Here is a 21,248-nt window from a genome sequence, read left to right on the forward strand (position 1 = left end):
AACTGGTAGAGCCATCTCTTTGAAAAATGTTCAAACTTGTCGTACTATTACCGATACCGAAGTAAACACGTTCTTGATTTGTGGCGCCATCTCTTTAAGAAACTTTGAAACTTGTTTATTGTTAGTATTATGCGCAAGAAATTTCAATGCTTTTCTGAGAGATGGCGCCACTAATCAAAGACTATTAACAAGTTTACTGTATTATCGATAACGATGTATGAGAAGTTTGAATATTTTTCAAAGAGATGACACTACTAATAAAATACTGATCTCTCTATCCTTTTCTCAATATTTGTTTTCCTTGTCTATATTTGTGTTTCATTTGCGGCACTCTAGAGATGGCGCTGATTCCCGAATTTTTACTCTATCTCTATCCTTTTCCCATTATTATCTCTTCTTGTCTATATTTGCTCTGGAAAATTTATGCGCTCGAGGAAAGATCCCATATTTAAGAGATAATAAAAACTATTGGTACTCATTAAAAAATCTATGAATATAATCCAATATATACTTGAAAGTATGTATTAAAGAAATTATTTTAAAAATCTATTGACGTCACTAACTTTTATAATTAAATAGAATAAAATTCCTACATTCACCGTTTTAAATCATAAAAGGTTTATTAAAAACAGATTTTTTGTGTGATCGATATTTCAGAACATGGGATATATAATTTACGCTATATGTTATTCGTATTTTGTTTTGTAAATTTTTATTTATATCTTAAATTTGCATATTAAAAATTATTTTATTTAATTTCACAGGGTGCCTTATTCTTCAAATACATTACTGTCAATGCTTCGTGCCATCGGCGCGCTCAGCCAGCGGTTGTCATGGTGACTAGCAATCATCTTCCCCCACTATTTTGGAGTAAGCCCCCTCTGCGTCAGTCGTTCGCGAAGCCTCGCAGGCAGCGGATATTGTATAATTGGGCAACTAGTTTTAATGTCGATCGTCTTTTTCTTTTCTATTGTCTTTTAAAAGAATCATAAAGCAAACGACAAAAACGGTGCGCCTCGGGGGCGCTGCCGCAAGTGTACGGTGCCCAATTTCATCACGGTGATAAACTTCGCTGCCGGTTCTTCTCTACACGGTCAATAATGAGGGACATGGCGGGCAAGATCGCCGAGTTGAAGTTCGAGGCACCCCTCGCACGATTCGAGGAGGAAGACACGGCCAGCTTGAAGAATATGAATTTACTGACAGGTGCGAAAGAACATACGTTGTCTTTCCGTTTGTTCCCTCGTACTTGATTTAAGATGGATCTTATGTCAGTTATGAATTTCTATTAACCTCGTTAAGATCAAAGTCTATTGTGATATTTTCGAATCAGAAATGTCTCTTTATTACAGATGTATTTTATCAAGTATCAAAATCAAAAGGTCTGATTAATTTTTTACAAAAATTAATATAGCTTCAGTAATTTTCGTTTGTTTTCTGCTTTCGTTATAATCGATCTTAAACTAATATAATTGTAAAGTGAATAATGATCGAATTACTTATGAAACAAACATGAACGCATGATTTTTTCGATGTTCTTGATTTTCTTTACCTTGACTAAAAAAGGTATTTCAGTACGTCATCGGTACTATAAGCGGAAATTTCAAAATCGAAAGAGTTTCTCGATAGTGGGAACAGGTTTCGTTTGTCTTTGTGTAAATGTGCAGACACACGTAGTCACGCTTATTTTGCGGACGTGTAAATTAAATGACGAGGGTGGCTTAGTATAGGCAGCGATGAAGAAGCGACCTTCGGGCGACGAACGCGCGACAAAAGACTACGTCATGCGTACAATTGGTGTCTAATATCCTTCATGTACGCTTTAACTCTCGTATCACTTTTCACGACATCGTAGAACATACATCGTTGGAAATCTGGCCTCGAAAGACCTACCTCGTAAAAAAAAAAACGCAAATATATGAAACGCGTATATGTTTTCCGGTCCCTTACAGAAAAATGACTGATATTTAATCCTAAAAACATTCGATCTCTTATGCGTCACTAGTATCTATGCGAAAGTATGATCCATCGTGTTTATATAACTGATAACATATCCATGATAAATGTAAATTAATATCGATTATCTTTTAAACTAAACTAAACTTATTATTCTACCTAAAAATTCTTTTTTATAATTCTATATATAAAAATAAATTATTATCGGCTTTTCAATCTGATGTGTCCTACATCGAACTTATCGTGTTTACTTTTTTAGCGATTCTATTGGGAATGATGATTAATAAGCTAACATTGAGTTCTAAAAATAGTACACGTTAATAATGATTTTTTGTCTGTTATATTTAGAACAATTGCTGGATACAACTTTAAACACAACTTATGGAGAAAACTGTAATGCAAATGAACCAGCGACTACGCGTGAAAATGGCACTGATATTCTGCAAGAGGGGACATTCAGCCCTTTCAGCGGCAGTCTCGAGGACCTCGTTAACACCTTCGATGAGAAGATAACATCCTGTTTCCGCGATTACGGCACGAACGTTGAATCCCTAGCGCCCGTGCAAGTACGAACGCAAGAAGAAATTATGAACGAATGTCAGTAAGTATTTGAAACGTCGATATCCTTTTTATGTAAGTTTTATACTTACATATTGTTACAATGGGTGTTATTTTTTAAAGATATATCATTACATAAAACCTGGTTAGAATATTTGAATGGTAGTTTGCACAAACGATAAGCTCAAGAGAAATAATTTTAATTAATCAAGTCAATTAGTGTAAAATAATCGGTTGATCGGCGAATGAAAGATCTAACCAGAGATTTCTTTATTTCCTTCTTTTTTTTTTTTTTTTTTTTTTTTTTTTTTTTATTTATTTATTATTTATTTTCACCAAAATGACCTCTTTTTAACGCATCGCAGGCAAAAGAAATAATTAAGTACGCAAGTGAAAATTACGTTAGTACGTGCGCGATTGAAAAGTTTCTATTACCCTCGGGTCACGCGATATCTCCGGTACAGTTATACCGGTTTACACGACCACGTTTGACGATTAAAAAAGTAAAGCTACTGCCGCTTCTTGGCGGCTGATCGAATAAATGAATACTCCTCGAAGATTGCCAGAGTTATCGCATTCAAATTGTCGCGTTTACCTTGAGGTATCTATTACGTTGTGCAACTCTTCGATCCTCGTTATAAAGTAATGATAGTCGCATCAGTTCTTGCTGAACGGAAGTAATCGTTACGATAATCATGATATTATGATATTATTCTTGTATGAATAGTAATTATCGCTCTTATTATTTTATCAATAGCATAATTCAAGATACTAAACTGTTATTTTAAGAAATTTTTTGCAAAAAATCGTATATGTAGATCGTATAGATAAGATGTAAATATTAAAGTATTATGATTCTATTGATTGTTCCTTGGGTAATATTTCATATCCTGTTTAAGTAATCTCATGTTAACGCTTTCTTCGACTCTCGTTAAGACGCGCAAACAGTTTCACTCGATGGCTCCGGCTAAACCGATATCGTTTGAACATAACTCGTATGGTTTCATTAAGAAGCGTTACAGGTTACTTGCGATAAACCATTGATATGGTTAACGCATTGATATGGTTCAACGAATATTATCCTTTTATTTTTTGTGTTATATAATTTTGTCACATTTTCTTAAAATAAGTGTATTTTTTTTTATCAATTGAAGAAAGAGATAAAAATAAAATAATTGTACATATATTTTTGACAGTGATTGGAAATTTATGAATTCGTTTGAACGATTTATTTTTTTAAACAAAATGCAGATTTTTCTTATAAGTTTGATCTTTAAGATCAAGTATCGATTCTCCAACAGAAAAGTGTGCCACCACGAATACTCTCTACTTACAGGACGTTTGCGGCGCGTTCTGCAGCTTTCTCTCCTCGAAGTGGACAGAACGCATAACAAGAAAGTAACTTATCTTTTAATTAAACTATCGTTGCGCTCCGTGCATTAGCAAATTAATGAAAGATCGATCTATCGATTTCTTGTCGATTTCTAAATTCCACAAAACATAACAAAACACATATCTTTATAATTTTTTCCATCGTCTTTTCTTTTTTTTTTTATTCTTCGCGAATCATTTTCATAATGAATTATCATAGTGAATTATATAATTACTTTTTATAACGCATAGATACAAACACTATAGATTTTCGTGTCGATTAGATGAAAATAATAATAATTAAAATAAAAAAAAGGCAAAATCGTGAAAATTAATTGAAATATCGTTTCGATCGTTTAAAAGATTTCAGAGATTCCTGAAACATTCCCCGTGAAAAATCCATGGTATTATCCGCAATGCAGGTGTCCGTCTCCGAATATATTCCGCCACGTAACGCAGTCCGTGCAGGTGAAATTCAACGAAGCGCAAAATTGTATCTTCTTCGGTATAGAATAACACGGTGAGGCTCTTAAACTCGTTTCAACTCCACCGCTTGTGCATAAATTTCTTTGAAGTCACGCCTTTCTCGAAATTCGTCTAGACATCCTGCTGCTTTCATCAGACCGATCGTAGTAGAAAAGAAAATAAACCTGTGAAAAAGCATTTTGTAGTAGACCTAGGGGAGCTGTTATATTAAAGGGAAAGAAAGATTGCATCGGAACGAAGAATTAACTCTTACCCAATAGGGGAGGTTAAACTGATGACCCACGCATAGTTCTTTCGAGATTGTGTACCTGTTTGGACAGGCGCCTACCTGAAACTTTTCTTCTTTTCTTCTTTTCTTCGGTTGCCATTGAAATCTATGAACGGGGAAAATAAATCCGTTCCTTCAGATTTTTTCAGTGTTTTATTTTAGAATTTAACATTTATATACGTTTGTCATAAAATTATCTTTTCATGCAATTCTTTATGACATTATAATAGGATTTTATGTGTGTAGCGAATTGGATAGTTAAACTTTATTCTTACTGATATATGTATTACACAATTACACGGTAGACTCGGTTCCAACACGTTGTAACCGCAACTTCTCCAAATAGATATTATCACGAAGAAGAGGTTTACCATATCTTACCTTATATTTTATTTTTGACTGCAAAATCGGAATTGAACACGAACTCAAGTCCACTATTCGAGTGTTACGTAACGATTGAGATGTCGGATGACGTCATCCTTGGTTTTCGACAATTTTTGCCTCATTAATTACGAAGCAAATATTTTGCGAAATTTGTGTCTTTTGATTATTGTTTTACATTTCATGCATCATAAAAATTATTTATTCAACGCAGCCAATTTTTAATATATTCGTCATAAATAAATTAAAAATTATCCAAGCTATTAAACAATATATCGGTTTCATATATGGTAGTTTAAATTCCATTTTCATCAGAGGAATCATCAAAATGATTTCTGATTTGAATATTTTTTCTCGATCCAAATTAAAAATCGATCGCTCTCTAAAATCGATTTTTCTGAATTATGTTTAAGGGACAAAGACAAGCACAATTTTAGGTTGGTCAAAATATCGAAAGTCCGAGCGTCCACGAGAAGTCGAGAGGTCAGTGGCCGAGGTTCGCAGAGATCGGGCACGTGCACTCGCACGTGTCTCATTCGGCATCGGTGCCGGTTTCATATGCATGCATCAAGCCGGAAAGAATAAACGCATCCGTGCGTGCGTATCCGGCGCATTGTTCGTAATTTGTCACGAGAGGAATAGCGTTGTTCCACGAACGAAACGCATCTCTTCTTCTTGGGAGCCAAGGTCGTGGCTCCGATGGTTACTCGCCTTTGAACGCGAAACGGTGGCAGCAGCTTTCTTTTCACCTTTCGAAAGACTTTCTCGCCCCGTAAGGCACGTAACTCCCTTTCCTTTTTATTTTTCTCTGGCCCTCTTTTCAAACTACACACTCATTCTCGAGATTTCTCCTATTTTCCTATTCTTAACAACTATGCGCCAAACGCGGCGGAATTGTTAATTAGTTGTCACTAAAGAAATATTTCAAACAAGTATTTTTATCTTTTAATATTTACAATTGAAACGTGAAACGTCTATTTTGTAAAAATTTCCATTTCAGATTTAAATGGTAAGCAGTGTAAAAATGGCGGATTGATGTGACACGAGAAGAATGCGTAGAGGCACCCGAAATCCAGTTCCCTAGGAGGTAACGGGTCAGTAATGCGATCGTAATAGCAAGAAATCGTGCATCGATCGAATCGTAAGAGGGTGTCTCATGAAAATTTGATCTTTGTGTTTTGTTCCAACGTTCGTATCGAGCCACCCTTCGAATGGACAAACGTCAATAAAACAGCGCATGCGCTGTACCGGTTTCTATATTTCTCGACCACCGTTCTCTTTCGTGTCCCGTTTCTCTGATTTTCAATTTATTTATCTTTGTCGGTGAAGAATATATAAGACGAGACGAATCAATGATACAATAAAAAGATTTAAAGTGGAAATATTTCGATTTGTCTACATCGTAATCCACTTTCTATTTTTTTAGAAGCGATAATATTGTTTATGAGTCAATAGAACATTCTTCGTTAACTCGTTAAGTTGTTCATTGACTCCGTTATAAATTAGCTCGTATAAATTGAATTGTAACGATTTATTAGAGTGATATATCGTCGAAGAATTTGATGTTTTTGCTCGTAAGCTGTTTGTATTATGCAACAGATAATGTACGAGGACTGGACAGGTCTCGTCACGGATCATTGAACCGAAGAATGAATTAATAAGCAAAGGGATACACTCGCCTTCCCGGGAATTTAATTTCACTCTATTTTTTTCGTTCCAATTATTAGAGAGAAATATACAGATCACGTAAAAAAACGATGATTGCAAAAATATATTATTCTTTTTTTTTTATTTCATTATTTCTGTCTGCATCGTTTCAATTTAAAAATTTAAATAAATTTAAAGCCAAACGAAATTGTCCCTAATCTAACGATCCATTCTTTCAGTGGATCTGGTCTGGTTGTTTAGACATTTGATCAGAATGATGAGACTAACATGCGCACAGGATGAAGTCACTGCTTTAATACACTTAACGTTAATGAGAAACTCGAGTGGGTCGAATTGACCTCTATTTATTAATTCAACACCATCGACCGGTTCATCATATATATTTGTATGCCTCTTTTATTTCCGAGAATCTCTCGGGCGTACAATATCATATGAAAAACGATTACATGAAAAAATTATAATCGAAATCGAATCAACTTATGATCGATAAGAATAATTAAAAAGAAAAAAAGAAACAAAGTTTTAAAGGCTGCCAACGAACCATGGAGCTTCGATTTCAGTGGTAATTAATTAATTCGTTCAAGTTCAGTTTGATCGATTATCCGTAATCGTAGGAAATAATTTAATTAATCGAACAAGCATACAGAGATATATTTGTAAATTATATACGATATTATCTGATCGAAATTGTTTATAAATCGGAAGTCTGAAAAAAGATTTTTTGATAAGATCTCTTTCACGGGTGTCGATTCCACGCGGAAATTCATTTCCTTAGAATGGGTGCATTGTTATCGAAACGAGTTAAAATGTGTTTACAATAGATCGAGGGGCTTATCTATACGGTCTGTGCCTGTACACTATATGAGGCACGGGATACGCCTACGAGAGTCGAGTGATTCACACAGTACACATCCTAGAAAACGAAGACTTCATCCAAATGTCGCATCTCAGAATCTTATCATATGTTTCACCACCAGACATTTGACGCGATAATATTCATCTGGGAATCGTTCACAGGATGTGCAAACTGCTATGAAATTTAGATTACAAAATTTGATGTTCACACGGTTATTCTTCGCTCGTCAGAGTTCGATGAAATAATTCGTCTGCAACATATTGCTGTTACTTGTTCGGTTTAAAAATAGAACAGTTCGTAGCTAGAAATATGACAATACCATTTCCTCGAACATTTTTGCACCAATTTTTAACATATAACTATTAAGCATGTCTTTCTAAAAATATTTAATATTACATTTCGGTGTTGATTCTGAGTAATCGTTAAGAGTTCGGAATTAAAAATAGCAGCTGTTTACCCGATTCGTAATTTTCAAACAACAGAGAACAATTCAACATGAGGATATGACTCAGCTCATATAGTGTATGTGCATAATTAGTAATATGTCCAATGAAATTTAATGTGTTTGGAAGAAAAAAATATTCTCTTCATCACAATCTCTAAAAAGAGATTTTTAATTTTTTCTTTTTTTCTTATAGAATGTGGTGGACGATTACCGGTACATTTGGTAACATATTACCAATCGATTGGAGTAAATCGTATGCTAGAAAAATGCACATGCCTGCGCTTAATTTGAACGAAGCTCCGGTTTCACAGGAAAGGTAAGTCCGATATTTTATAATCTTCTTCAATTTTATTTTGCAGCTTTTTTTCAGCAAAAATATATATTTTAAAACAATAAGAAGCATTTTAATATATTTTGAAAGTATATGTAAAGCACGATTTGCAAATTAGATTTGCTTTTATTTTATTTGCTATAGACCAGAACTAGAGGATTTAAGTAGCGAAGATGAGGCTGTTGCAACTGATTTGGACATGCATGCTTTGATCTTGTCCAGTAGCACCGATACTCATAGTCCAGAGGAACCGTTGAAAACTGCCGAAGAAGTACTCCGTGAAATAGATGATATAATGCAGGTAAAAATCAAATTTTTCAAAAACTAGGTAGAAATTTACGTGAAAAAAAGAAAATCTATCTTGTGTAGGAAAGTCCATCCATGGAAAGATCTCCAGATTCTGATGGATCTTTATTAGATAGCGATGAAGCGTTGGAGAGAAGCAGAGAAGTTTTGGGCTCTCCACTGCATGAAAAAAGTATATTTAAATCGATTCAAAATAATAAACTGCATCGAAATAGACCTCATGATTCTGAATTATGATTATTCATTCTAGAATTAAAACATCTTACCTCCAGCCAGCTTAATGAGTTACTTGGAGAAATGGAATCCTTGGTGGGAGCGCTTAGTGAAACTCTCATTGCGGAACTTGCATTACGTGATGAACTTGAATATGAAAAAGAATTAAAAAATCAATTTATTTCATTGTTGTTAGCAGTACAAAATCGACGAAGACAGCATCATGTTACAAAAAAAAGAAATCAAATGCAAAATGGTACTAGTCCTTTACTACAACATAGATCACTTCAAGAATCTAAGGTAATTTGTGATTTTTTGAAATGATAAATTCATAAATAAACTTAAAATTATTTAATTTTAATGCTGTTTTTTGCAGTATTTAACTACCGTAATTCCTTACCATACAGACAGTGGCCCACCAGACAATCAAGCATTACAAGTTCTTATAAAAAGTAGGTATTGTTAATTATATAATTATATTAATTATTTAACTTTGATATTCTATTTTACAGTATTAAAAGCAATTAGTGAAGACAGTCCAACAGTACCTACTTTGTTAACAGATTATATATTGAAAGGTAATTGAATTTAAAATAAATATACGAACTTAATATATTAAAATTATATTATATATGTTTTTTTTTTTAGTTTTATGTCCTACTTAGTAAGCATACTATAAATTTCTTAAGGAAATCGAAAAAAATTGGAAAAAGGATATTAATTATTAACAATTACAATTTGCTCTCTTCTTGCCAGTATGCTTTCAGCCGTTGTTGTGCCGCATATTCTTGCGTTAAGACGGGTGATTTTGCTTCGTCTCGAATTGTGTCTCGAACTGTACTCAGTATCGATTATAGATTTATAGATAAGGTCTGTGACACTCACATCTAGTCTTACTTTATATATTATCACATGTATATTATTTTACATAAGGATACATTTCTAATATCTATGTATGCGCTCTATAAAATCTATAAAATACCTCTTAATTTTGTATGACTTATAAAATCTTCGTTTTTGTATACATTATCATGAATTTCGCGATAATTCTGTTTTTTGTAATTTTTTGTACATAAAGATCTTATCGAAATATGTGAGCAAATTTTACTATATTACCGAAAATACTTATATTTATGTAGAAAATATCTATTAATTTATAGATTACAACATATAAATTTATGAATTTGATGTATATTGTTGTAATATCCATGTACCTATATAGAATTATCTATAATAACATATCGCGCAAAAATAAAAATCTTGTTGCTGAAATAATTATATGGATATACACTTACAAAATCTATTTAATGATTATATGCAAAATAATAAAAATATTCAACACTTGATGTATAGCAATATAGTTGTTTGCATATATTAAAGATTGTCTTTGTTAAAATAAAGAAATAAATTAAACAACCTTATTCTACGATTTTTTTAAATATTAAGATTTGTATTTTTATTTTTTTACTAATTAAATTTAATCTATATTTTTATTATATTTATCTATATTTTCTTTTAATTTCTATTGAATTTTATATGTATTTAATCAATAATAAAATTTTTCAATCAATCAGGTGACAAAAGTGCATTTTATAATTACTAAACGTATTCTAAATATATTTGTAATTTATTGATGTGTACTTAAATTATTAAATGTTTATTTTTTCTTCTTTGATAATAGAATTATGTAAAATTATATATATAAGTAGTTGATATAAAATATATATACGAATAAGAGTAAGATTCCTTAATTTTGCCCTTCAAAGATACTTGTTTATCTAAGAAAATATTTATATGAATTAATTGAATAATGAATGGATATCAAGTAAGTATATATTTTATAATTATGTAATAAATTATAATTATTAATTTTTAATAGTACTGAAAAAATTACTTAATAAAAACTTGTTTTAATAAAACCTAACCTAAGATTTTCACATGACGAACATTAAAAAGAAAGAATAAAATAATATTTCAAAAATTACGTTTGTCTTTTATAGATATTTTCGGTACATAATTTAGCAAAAATAGCTTTTTGCGGAAGTATTCTTATAACAACTATGGGATATACTTTAAATTATTATATTGATAAAAGAATTCGAAGAACATTAGTATATAGAAGCGCACTGGAAATATTTTATAATCATAAGAAGACTATTGAACATTTGGGACAACCGATAAAAGAAGGAAAAATAAAAGCTGAATCTAATAATGAAAATAGTGATATTAAGAAATTCAGTCTTTATGTAAAAGGAATTAATACTAAAGGAAAATTAAATTGTGAGTATCAAGTTGAGTCAGACAAAAGTGAAATCAAGATAAAAAAAGTAGAAATTGAATTTAATGATGTTCCTAATAAAATCTTTGTGATTCATGAACAGATAAAATAATGAAATATATTGTTTTATTTTGTATTTCTCTTATATTTTTCTGGTATTGTGTAAAAGTTTACAAAAGCATATTACTGTATAAATTTCAAAAAAGAGTTAATATGACATCTTAATTATATTTAATATTATAAAATTATAAATAAATATAATTAATTTATTTAATTAATTTTTTTTTGTTGGTAATGGTATATCTGTAACACCTTCCGGAACTTTAAAACCTCTTCTATTATATCCAAAACCAGCTTGAATAATATGTATAGCAGCTTCAACAGTTAGTTGAACATCACATTCATTACCAATATAAGGATTTACTTCTACAATATCTAATGCATTCAATCTCTTAGTTCTATAGAGAAGTTCCATTAAATGAATAGCTTCTCTCAATGATAATCCACCACGTACTAGAATAAATATAAGAATGTTTAAGAATTAGATTGGATATTATTTATTTATGAATGTTTTGAAATTTACCAGGAGTTCCTGTACTCGGTGCTTCCAAAGGATCTAATGAATCAATATCAAAACTAACGTGTATTGATTTTGAATCATTAGGATCTATTTTTTTTAATGCCATATAAGTAACATCATGAATACCTTAAAAAAATAAAAAAATATTAATGATTGATTAAAAAATGTTCGTTTATGACTTAAACATTTATATTATAAAATATTACCGTATTTTTCTACATCTTCCATGCCAAAAGCAGTAATACCAAATTTTTCAATAAGTAGTCTTTCATAACTATTAAGTTCTCTTAATCCAATGTAAGCTACATTTCTGACAGACAGCCTATAATTTAATAATATATATTAATTTAATTATTAATTTATATATTAATTTAATATTATACTATTCATTTCGATAATATTGTTATAATATAATTATGAATTACATTGGTTTTTGCCAATCCATTCCTGGAAGATGTGGCCAATAATCGGCCAATTCAGAAATTAATAATGCTACAGGTGTTTCATGATATTGTCCAGTAGTGCTAGTTTTATTTGTATTTATATCTGCATGAGCATCAACCCATATTAAAGCTATATCTCCTTTTTTCTTCAATAAAATAAAATATAAAATAAAAATATATATAGCAAGAAGAAAATATAATTTTAAAAATAATTATGAAATAATATAAAATTATATATTTTATATAAAATTTATTTATTTATTTATTTAAAATAATATTAACATTAAGTATTATTTTTTTATATTATACCTTAATATGACCATCTACAGTTCCAATTCCTATACTATGATCACCACCAATAGTTAATACTTTTTGATCTTTCTTTAAAACTTGTTGAAATTGTTCAGATAATTTGCTTGTACAACCAGCAACATCACCTAAGTGTGTCATGTTATCTATTTCAGTTACATTTTTTGCTTCATATAAAATATCGCCATAATCTTTCACATCTAATCCTTATTTAATTTAAAAATATGTATATTAGAATTAAAATATATATGTTAGACTTATAACTTTTAAGTTGTTCAAAATTAGTAAAATAGATAAAAATAATTACCTAATAATTCTAATTCTTTTATTAATCCAGCTTCTCTAATTACTTTTGGACCTTGTGCTACACCTTTCTTATGCTATATTTTTATTAATACTTCATTATTCCTATACATATTATATTATTTTATACTGCATAAAATAATACCTGGCCTTTTTCAAATGGTACTCCAATAATTCCAACTTTTTTGTAATAACGATTTCCTAGTCTAATAATAACACTTTGTATTTTTCTTAATGAATTCATTTTGGATTTAATTAATAAAAATTTAAAAATAGATTATCCACAACAAAATGGAATTCAAAGAATGAAAAATTTCGTTTTAATTTAAAACATGTAAAGTAATGTATTAAAATGACCGATTAATTTATACTTTTATATTATTTTGTAATATAAGATAACCCTCAAAAGTTATATTACAATGTGACATCATATGAGATAAATGAAGATATATTTATATAATTTATAAACTATATTATCTTGTTTATTAAATTGAAAACTACTTTCAGTTGTAATACTTATTATTTATTATCTATGACTTTTTGAAATGATACAAATACCTATCATATAATTTATATAATTTATATGATTATATTTTCAATTATATTTTTAGTTATATATTTTTTTAATATACGATAATAATAATTATATCACAAATATTAAAACATAATTTTTATATATTAATCACAATAAAAGCATAATAAATTAATTCTAATCAAATAAATAAATTGAAAAATTATAATACCTTATCATAACCAATATGTGGATTTAAAGCAGTGACAAGCATTAAACTCTCATTTAAGAGTTTTTTAATATGTTCTTCATTTGCTTTAAGACCAACAAATTGTTTGTAAATGACAATACGTTTTTTAATACGTTCATTTGCTTTAAGACCAACAATTCTTTGTAAATGATACAGAGGCATCACCTAATAATTTCACAGATTTTAAAGCATTTGAAATCATTACAGATATAAATACATTCAATTCAAAATGACCATGTTACTTCTAGCAACAGTGATAGCAGTATGATTACCCATTACTTGACATAGACAAACCATAGACAATGGTTCACATTGCGTCGGATTAACTTTACCAGGCATTATAGAATTTCCTAGCTCATTTTCAGGAAGAGATAATTCTCCTAAACAGTGAGGCTTACTTCCCAAAAATCAAATATCATTAGCTATCTATATAAAAATTTTATATAATGTAAAATAAATTATTTAAAATATAAGTTTTTTTTAAAATTAAATATTATCTTAATGTACTTTCATAAGTGAAACTGCTACTGTATTAAATGCTCCATGTGTTTCCACTATGGTATCTCTAGATGCTAAAGCTTCAAACTTATTAGCAACAGATAAACCAGTAATATCTGCAATCTTTGCAATTGCTTTCTCTGCAAAACCTTTTGATGCGTTTAATTCTGTTCCTACTGCAGTACCACCAAGTGCTAATTGATATAATTTTGGAAGAGTATCTTTCACTCTTTGAATACCATTACAAATTTGTTGTGCATAACTTATTTTTAAATTTTTATTATTAAAATTGATAATTTTATAACAAATATAAAAATAAAAATATTATCATATTAACCTGAAAACTCTTGTCCTAATGTTAGAGGCACAGCATCTTGAGTATGAGTTCTACCAATTTTTATAATATGTTTCCATGCATTAACTTTTTCATTTAATTTTTAGACCAGGAAGAAAAACTCTATTAATTTCTAAAGCAAGTGCCACTTGCATAACAATTGGAAATGAATCATTAGTACTTTGAGATTTATTTACATAATCATTTGGATGAACAGGTGTTTTTGATCCCAATTTACTAAATAATTCAACTGCACGATTTGAAATTACCTACATAAAATTAATAAAATAATTACAAATATATTTAAATTATTTAATAATGTTTGCTGTTAAAACAATAAATACCTCATTAACATTCATATTTGTTTGAGTTCCTGAAATTAAATTATAGTATATTTTGTTAATATATCTATGTTAATATTGATAAATATGTACATTTAATAGAAAATATACAGTACCGGAACCCGTTTGCCAAATTACTAATGTTCATTATAAAGATCTCCACATATAACATCATCTGCAGCTTGACTAATAGCAATTTTAAAAAGCAAAAATCGCTTCGTGTTCCATTGAACTATCATCATCCCTTTGGTGATGGAGAAAAAGAAGACATTTGCCACCTTGAAGACACCTCGATACGTGACACAAATGATCAAAAAGTAACCGTACGTCGGATGAGTTTACTACTTATCACGTCGCATACAGATATACGCAACGAACAAAGAGGAATCGATGTACGATTTGTTCGATTATTAGATCCTCTCTTCTCTACTGGCCTCTACCCGGTGTTTACTTTCGACACTACTTTCCTCGATACGTGACAATCTTCAATTTCGCATCGACCAGTCCAGATAGGTACGAGACCTGATTGATGAAAATGGACCTGACGTGCTATTAGGATTTTGTATTTGGATCACGCACACAAAAGCGAGACAATATAATAGAATTACAGCTGACACTGGCCGAACAAAACAACTTGTACAGATCAGGTTGTTCGCTTATTCCATATATCTCGTGTTTAAAATTATCGATCTTTTATCGAGTGCGCTTCATTATTGTTTAACATTATTGCGCAATCGCACAGAAAAATTTGATAACGCGTAATTAAATAAAAAATTGAAATTTTTTTTTTTTTTTTTTCTTTAAATCAACAGATGAAATATTCTCGACTATTTATGTCCGAGCGTATATCGCGAATATATCCAAAAATAGAAGGCAAAGGATCAAGCAGAACGTTGCCAATGCCACCGATATATTTAACGATGCGTTTTCGCATTTTCGTTTTATGGAAAATAATACGTATAACTCCTCCAACAAGTGAAATATTCGTGTTTGAACTCCGCTACCTTTTGTCTATCCAATAAATCTGATGATCGGATTATTACTTTAACACGTGAGAAAATCGATTTATCCTTACGTGTAACAGAATCGTCGAATGAACCGTTTGAGTTGGCTCTTCTTCCAACAGCGTTCAATTTCTCTTGTTCGTATTTATCGAAAAGGAAAAGAAAGATACGGTTAAAGAGTATATATATAAATATGTACACGGTGATAAAAATATTTTCGTCAACGAGTTGGTTATTAAGTTATTATTATCATTCGCTTAAAACCCGACATTGATAAAGCTATTCTATCCTCCTATGGAATAGTTTTTTATTCACAAACATTTGATTTGAGGAGCGAACAAGAGATTTCTTACACATACCTGAGAGCAATTTCGAACTTTCTAGATGACTTTTCGTCGTTTTCGAACACACGCGTCCCCTTCAGTCTATCGCCAACTACCCACTGCCAACGTGAGAACAAAGTTGGAGCAATAGGGAGGTCATTACCATTCGCCACAGTAATATCCCTTCGACAACAACCCATAGAAAGGGCCCCCAGCTCTATTTTTCCATTGAATTTGATTAAGTTGCAAGATCTGGAACTATCGGTAATTGGGATCCTCGACTCGATGGGTCGAACGATCGCAGGAAAGCAATCCAGCATCCAGTTAAGCGTAATAAAATTAACCAATTCGATCGTCCGCCGCTTTACAATCTATGCTGTAATATTCGAGCAAGATAAATCTACGGAAATTTTAATTATTCCAATATTCGTTATCGTGAGATAAACGATGGTTTAATGCCTCGATTCGGCTTGTAGTTCGTGATAACGATTCATTTATCCATTCCAGACCAGATTACCTTGATCATCATAGGTAATATATATATATATATATATATTCTAATATGAAAAAGATAAAATGAGCCTGATAAAATAAGATGATTAAAATTAACACCACAAACAAAATAATGAATTGCTAATAGTAGCAGTTTACTTGTTAATTGCCATAATTACGAACGCTTGCTTAATTGTATAGTTTCAATTATATATCATTATTACTTATAATTACAATGCGCTTTACAATTACAATGTAAACAGTTACTTATTTCGGGATATTAAGGAAATCAATTATCGATTTGAATTCGTTATAAATCGTATCTATTTACGTCGATAGACAAAATGGTGCTAGAATGCAAACGAATGTAGACTGATTGTAATATTAAAATGATTGTGATTGATTGTGATTTAATTGAGTTCGTCCAAACTTTACGCGGTTAACATAATGATATTGATATTACGCAGCAAGGCAATACTTGCATATCGAAAGGAACGACTTATTATCTATCGTTACGTAGATTATATTATCCTAATGTTCATAATATATAATAATAATAATAAAGAATAAAGAGAATGAAATTTTTTTTTTAATTAAATACCTTTTTTTATTTCTTCACGTTTCATGTTCCAGTTTTTTTTTTAATCATATTATTACATTCCTCGTCCATTTGATTTATTTCATTCTATAGAGGAATAATGCTATATGATTGCCAATACACGAATCCTCCGATACAGCGAACATATATTTTTTCCTTCCATGTCTCATGAATCTTTTATGTCAACATCCTTTTCTTAATTGCAAAAAACATCGGTTTCCTTGCCAATATTTTTAAAATAATCATGCCATCAATTATCCAGATAAATTTTAATCGAGATGCTAGAATTTAAGTTAAAAATTGCTTTAAAATTCTTATCGATAATTTTCCTGTAATATCAATTTTTTCGTTCATAATATCTAATATTTAATCGAAAATGACCAGTGTGGCTTTAAAAGAGATGTGCAAATAGAAGTTGTGTCTGTTTTTTTTTTAATGAATACTATACTTACTATTACGATATTACAAGAGAGAACATTATGTAAATTATATATAAAAAAAATTTTTAAGTATAAAAAAAAAATATTTTAAGTATATATTTTATAATTATATAATAAATTATAATTATTAATTTTTAATAGTACTGAAAAAATTATTTAATAAAAACTTGTTTTAATAAAACCTAACCTAAGATTTTCACATGACGAAGATTAAAAAGAAAGAATAAAATAATATTTTAAAAATTACGTTTGTCTTTTATAGATATTTTCGGTACATAATTTAGCAAAAATTGCTTTTTGCGGAAGTATTCTTATAACAACTATGGGATATACTTTAAATTATAAAAAGAAATAAGAATCAAGAAATTTCTAATTAAGTTTAATAGATTCAATATAGATACATATTTAAGTATTTTAATGTAAAACATATATATGTAATAAAAATAAAATATATTGTAATATAATACGTACATCTGTATATCAATTTTTCTCTAAAATTTTGTTTTGAACTTTTTATCTTGCGAAAGCTTCATCACTAGAGAAAAATTTGAAAATAATTTTATGTAAATGTTATTATATATAATATACAATATATTAAAACATTTATAAAACATATATTATATTAAAACTTGTTTAATGTTTAATTTAATTTTTTTTTAGTATTTAACTGGTAGAGCCATCTCTTCGAAAAACGTTCAAACTTGTCGTACTATTACCGATACCGAAGTAAACACGTTCTTGGTTTGTGGCGCCATCTCTTTAAGAAACATGGAAACTTATTGTTAGATAATGCGCAAGAAATTTCAATGCTTTCCTGATAGATGACGCCACTAAACAAAAACTATTAACAAGTTTACTGTATTATCGATAACAATGGATGAGAAGTTTGAATATTTTTCAAAGAGATGACACTACTAATAAAATACTGATTTCTCTATCCTTTTCTCAATATTTTAAGTATATATTTTATAATTATATAATAAATTATAATTATTAGTTTTTACTAGTATTAAAAAAAGTACTTAATAAAAACTTATTTTAATAAAACCTAATCTAAGATTTTCACATGACGAAGATTAAAAAGAAAGAATAAAATAATATTTCAAAAATTACGTTTGTCTTTTATAGATATTTTCGGTACATAATTTAGCAAAAATAGCTTTTTGCGGAAGTATTCTTATAACAACTATGGGATATACTTTAAATTATTATATTGATAAAAGAATTCGAAGAACATTAGTATATAGAAGCGCACTGGAAATATTTTATAATCATAAGAAGACTATTGAACATTTGGGACAACCGATAAAAGAAGGAAAAATAAAAGCTGAATCTAATAATGAAAATAGTGATATTAAGAAATTCAGTCTTTATGTAAAAGGAATTAATACTAAAGGAAAATTAAATTGTGAGTATCAAGTTGAGTCAGACAAAAATGAAATCAAGATAAAAAAAGTAGAATTGAATTTAATGATGTTCCTAATAAAATCTTTATAATTCATGAACAGATATAACAATGAAATATATTGTTTTATTTTGTATTTCTCTTATATTTTTCTGGTATTGTTTAAAAGTTTACAAAAGCATATTACTATATAAACTTCAAAAAAGAGTTAATATGACATTTTAATTATAATTAATATTATAAAATTATGATATATAAATATAATTAATTTATTTAATTAATTTATTTGTTGGTAATGGTATATCTGTAACACCTTTTGGAACTCTAAGACCTCTTCTACTATATCCAAAACCAGCTTGAATAATATGTATAGCAGCTCCAACAGTTAGTTGAACATCATATTCATTACCAATATAAGGATTTATTTCTACAATATCTAATGCATTCAATCTCTTAGTTCTATAGAGAAGTTCCATTAAATGAATAGCTTCTCTCAATGATAATCCACCACGTACTAGAATATAAGAATGTTTAAGAATTAGATTGAATATTATTTATTTATGAAAGTTTTAAAATTTACCAGGAGTTCCTGTACACGGTGCTTCCAAAGGATCTAATGAATCAATATCAAAACTAACGTGTATTGATTTTGAATCATTAGGATCTATTTTATTTAATGCCATATAAGTAACATCATGAATACCTTAAGAAAATAAAAAAATATTAATGATTGATTAAAAAATGTTCATTTATGACTAACTAAACATTTATATTATAAAATATTACCATATTTTTCTATATCTTCCATACCAAAAGCAGTAATACCAAATTTTTCAATAACTAGTCTTTCATAACTATCAACTTCTCTTAATCCAATGTAAGCTACATTTCTGATAGACAGCCTATAATTTAATATATTATACTATTCATTTCGATAATATTGTTATAATATAATTATGAATTACATTGGTTTTTGCCAATCCATTCCTGGAAGATGTGGCCAATAATCGGCCAATTCAGAAGTTAATAATGCTACAGACATTCCATGAAATAATCCAGTAGTGCTAGTTTTATTTGTATTTAAATCTACATGAGCATCAACCCATATTAAAGCTATATCTCCTTTTTTCTTTAATAAAATAAAACATAAAATAAAAATATATATACAAAAAATAAAAATATATATATAAAATATAAATATATATATAAAAATATATATAGCAAGAAGAAAATATAATTTTAAAAATAATTATGAAATAATATAAAATTATATATTTTATATAAAATTTATTTATTTATTTAAAATAATATTAACAGTAAGTATTATTTTTTTATATTATACCTTAACATGACCATCTATACTTCCAATTCCTATACTATGATCACCACCAATAGTTAATACTTTTTGATCTTTCTTCAAAACTTGTTGAAATTGTTCAGATAATTTGCTTGTACAACCAGCAACATCACCTAAGTGTGTCATGTTATCTACTTCAGTTACATTTTTTGCTTCATATAAAATATCGCCATAATCTTTCACATCTAATCCTTATTTAATTTAAAAATATGTATATTAGAATTAAAATATATATATTAGACTTATAAGTTTTAAGTTGTTCAAAATTAGTAAAATAAATAATAATAATTACCTAATAATTCTAATTCTTTTATTAATCCAGCTTCTCTAATTACTTCTGGACCTTGTGCTACACCTCTCTTATGCTATATTTTTATTAATACTTCATTATTCTTATACATATTATATTATTTTATACTGCATAAAATAATACCTGGCCTTTTTCAAATGGTACTCCAATAATTCCAACTTTTTTGTAATAACGATTTCCTAGTCTAATAATAACACTTTGTATTTTTCTTAATGAATTCATTTTGGATTTAATTAATAAAAATTTAAAAATAGATCCACAACAAAATGGCATTTAAAGAATGAAAAATTTCGTTTTAATTTAAAACATGTAAAGTGTAATGTATTAAAATAACTGATTAATTTATATTTTTATATTATTTTGTAATATAACCCTTAAGATAACCCTCAAAAGTTATATTACAATGTGACATCATATGAGATAAATGAAGATATATTCATACAATTTATAAACTATATTATCTTGTTTATTAAATTGAAAACTACTTTCAGTTGTAATACTTATTATTTATTATCTATGACTTTTTGAAATGATACGAATACCTATCATATAATTTATATGATTTATATGATTATATTTTCAATTATATTTTTACTTATATATTTTTTTAATACGCGATAATGTTAATTATAT

At 28.8% G+C, this 21,248-nt stretch overlaps 4 protein-coding genes and 1 pseudogene across 6 annotated transcripts; 2 read left to right on the plus strand and 3 right to left on the minus strand.

The window, feature by feature from the left end:
* The first annotated feature begins 819 nt into the window (after positions 1-819).
* Positions 820-10,260, plus strand: LOC122711912 (fasciculation and elongation protein zeta-2). Its single transcript, XM_043931095.1, has 9 exons — positions 820-1,206; positions 2,305-2,557; positions 8,183-8,305; positions 8,465-8,621; positions 8,690-8,798; positions 8,877-9,139; positions 9,216-9,291; positions 9,352-9,417; positions 9,488-10,260. The coding sequence occupies exons 1-9, from the start codon at positions 1,101-1,103 to the stop codon at positions 9,502-9,504; spliced, it is 1,170 nt and encodes a 389-aa protein (XP_043787030.1). The 5' UTR covers positions 820-1,100; the 3' UTR covers positions 9,505-10,260.
* A 230-nt stretch (positions 10,261-10,490) lies between these two features.
* On the plus strand, positions 10,491-11,391 carry LOC122711958. Its single transcript, XM_043931185.1, has 2 exons — positions 10,491-10,664; positions 10,840-11,391. Exons 1-2 carry the CDS (start codon positions 10,650-10,652, stop codon positions 11,227-11,229), a joined length of 405 nt encoding a protein of 134 aa, XP_043787120.1. The 5' UTR covers positions 10,491-10,649; the 3' UTR covers positions 11,230-11,391.
* Positions 11,242-13,077, minus strand: LOC122711957 (arginase, hepatic-like). Of its 2 annotated transcripts, none has more exons than XM_043931182.1 (7): positions 12,898-13,077; positions 12,757-12,829; positions 12,450-12,649; positions 12,123-12,286; positions 11,904-12,019; positions 11,701-11,823; positions 11,242-11,630 (listed from the first exon to the last, which is right to left on the minus strand). In XM_043931182.1, exons 1-7 carry the CDS (start codon positions 12,994-12,996, stop codon positions 11,392-11,394), a joined length of 1,014 nt encoding a protein of 337 aa, XP_043787117.1. In that variant the 5' UTR covers positions 12,997-13,077; the 3' UTR covers positions 11,242-11,391. The 2 variants fall into 2 exon arrangements, with proteins under 2 accessions (XP_043787117.1, XP_043787116.1); XM_043931181.1 differs by having other exon boundaries at positions 12,450-12,655.
* Positions 13,078-13,486: 409 nt separating this feature from the next.
* Positions 13,487-18,081, minus strand: LOC122711979 (annotated as a pseudogene).
* Positions 18,082-19,065: 984 nt separating this feature from the next.
* Positions 19,066-21,036, minus strand: LOC122711956 (arginase-1-like). 2 transcript variants are annotated; one of them, XM_043931180.1, is made up of 7 exons: positions 20,739-21,036; positions 20,598-20,670; positions 20,291-20,490; positions 19,914-20,077; positions 19,735-19,850; positions 19,529-19,651; positions 19,066-19,462 (listed from the first exon to the last, which is right to left on the minus strand). In XM_043931180.1, exons 1-7 carry the CDS (start codon positions 20,886-20,888, stop codon positions 19,218-19,220), a joined length of 1,071 nt encoding a protein of 356 aa, XP_043787115.1. In that variant the 5' UTR covers positions 20,889-21,036; the 3' UTR covers positions 19,066-19,217. The 2 variants fall into 2 exon arrangements, with proteins under 2 accessions (XP_043787115.1, XP_043787114.1); XM_043931179.1 differs by having other exon boundaries at positions 20,291-20,496.
* Between the last annotated feature and the right edge of the window lie 212 nt (positions 21,037-21,248).

Source organism: Apis laboriosa, unplaced genomic scaffold (assembly GCF_014066325.1).
Source record: "Apis laboriosa isolate Shangri-la unplaced genomic scaffold, ASM1406632v1 scaffold18_cov149, whole genome shotgun sequence".
Lineage (NCBI taxonomy): Eukaryota > Metazoa > Arthropoda > Insecta > Hymenoptera > Apidae > Apis > Apis laboriosa.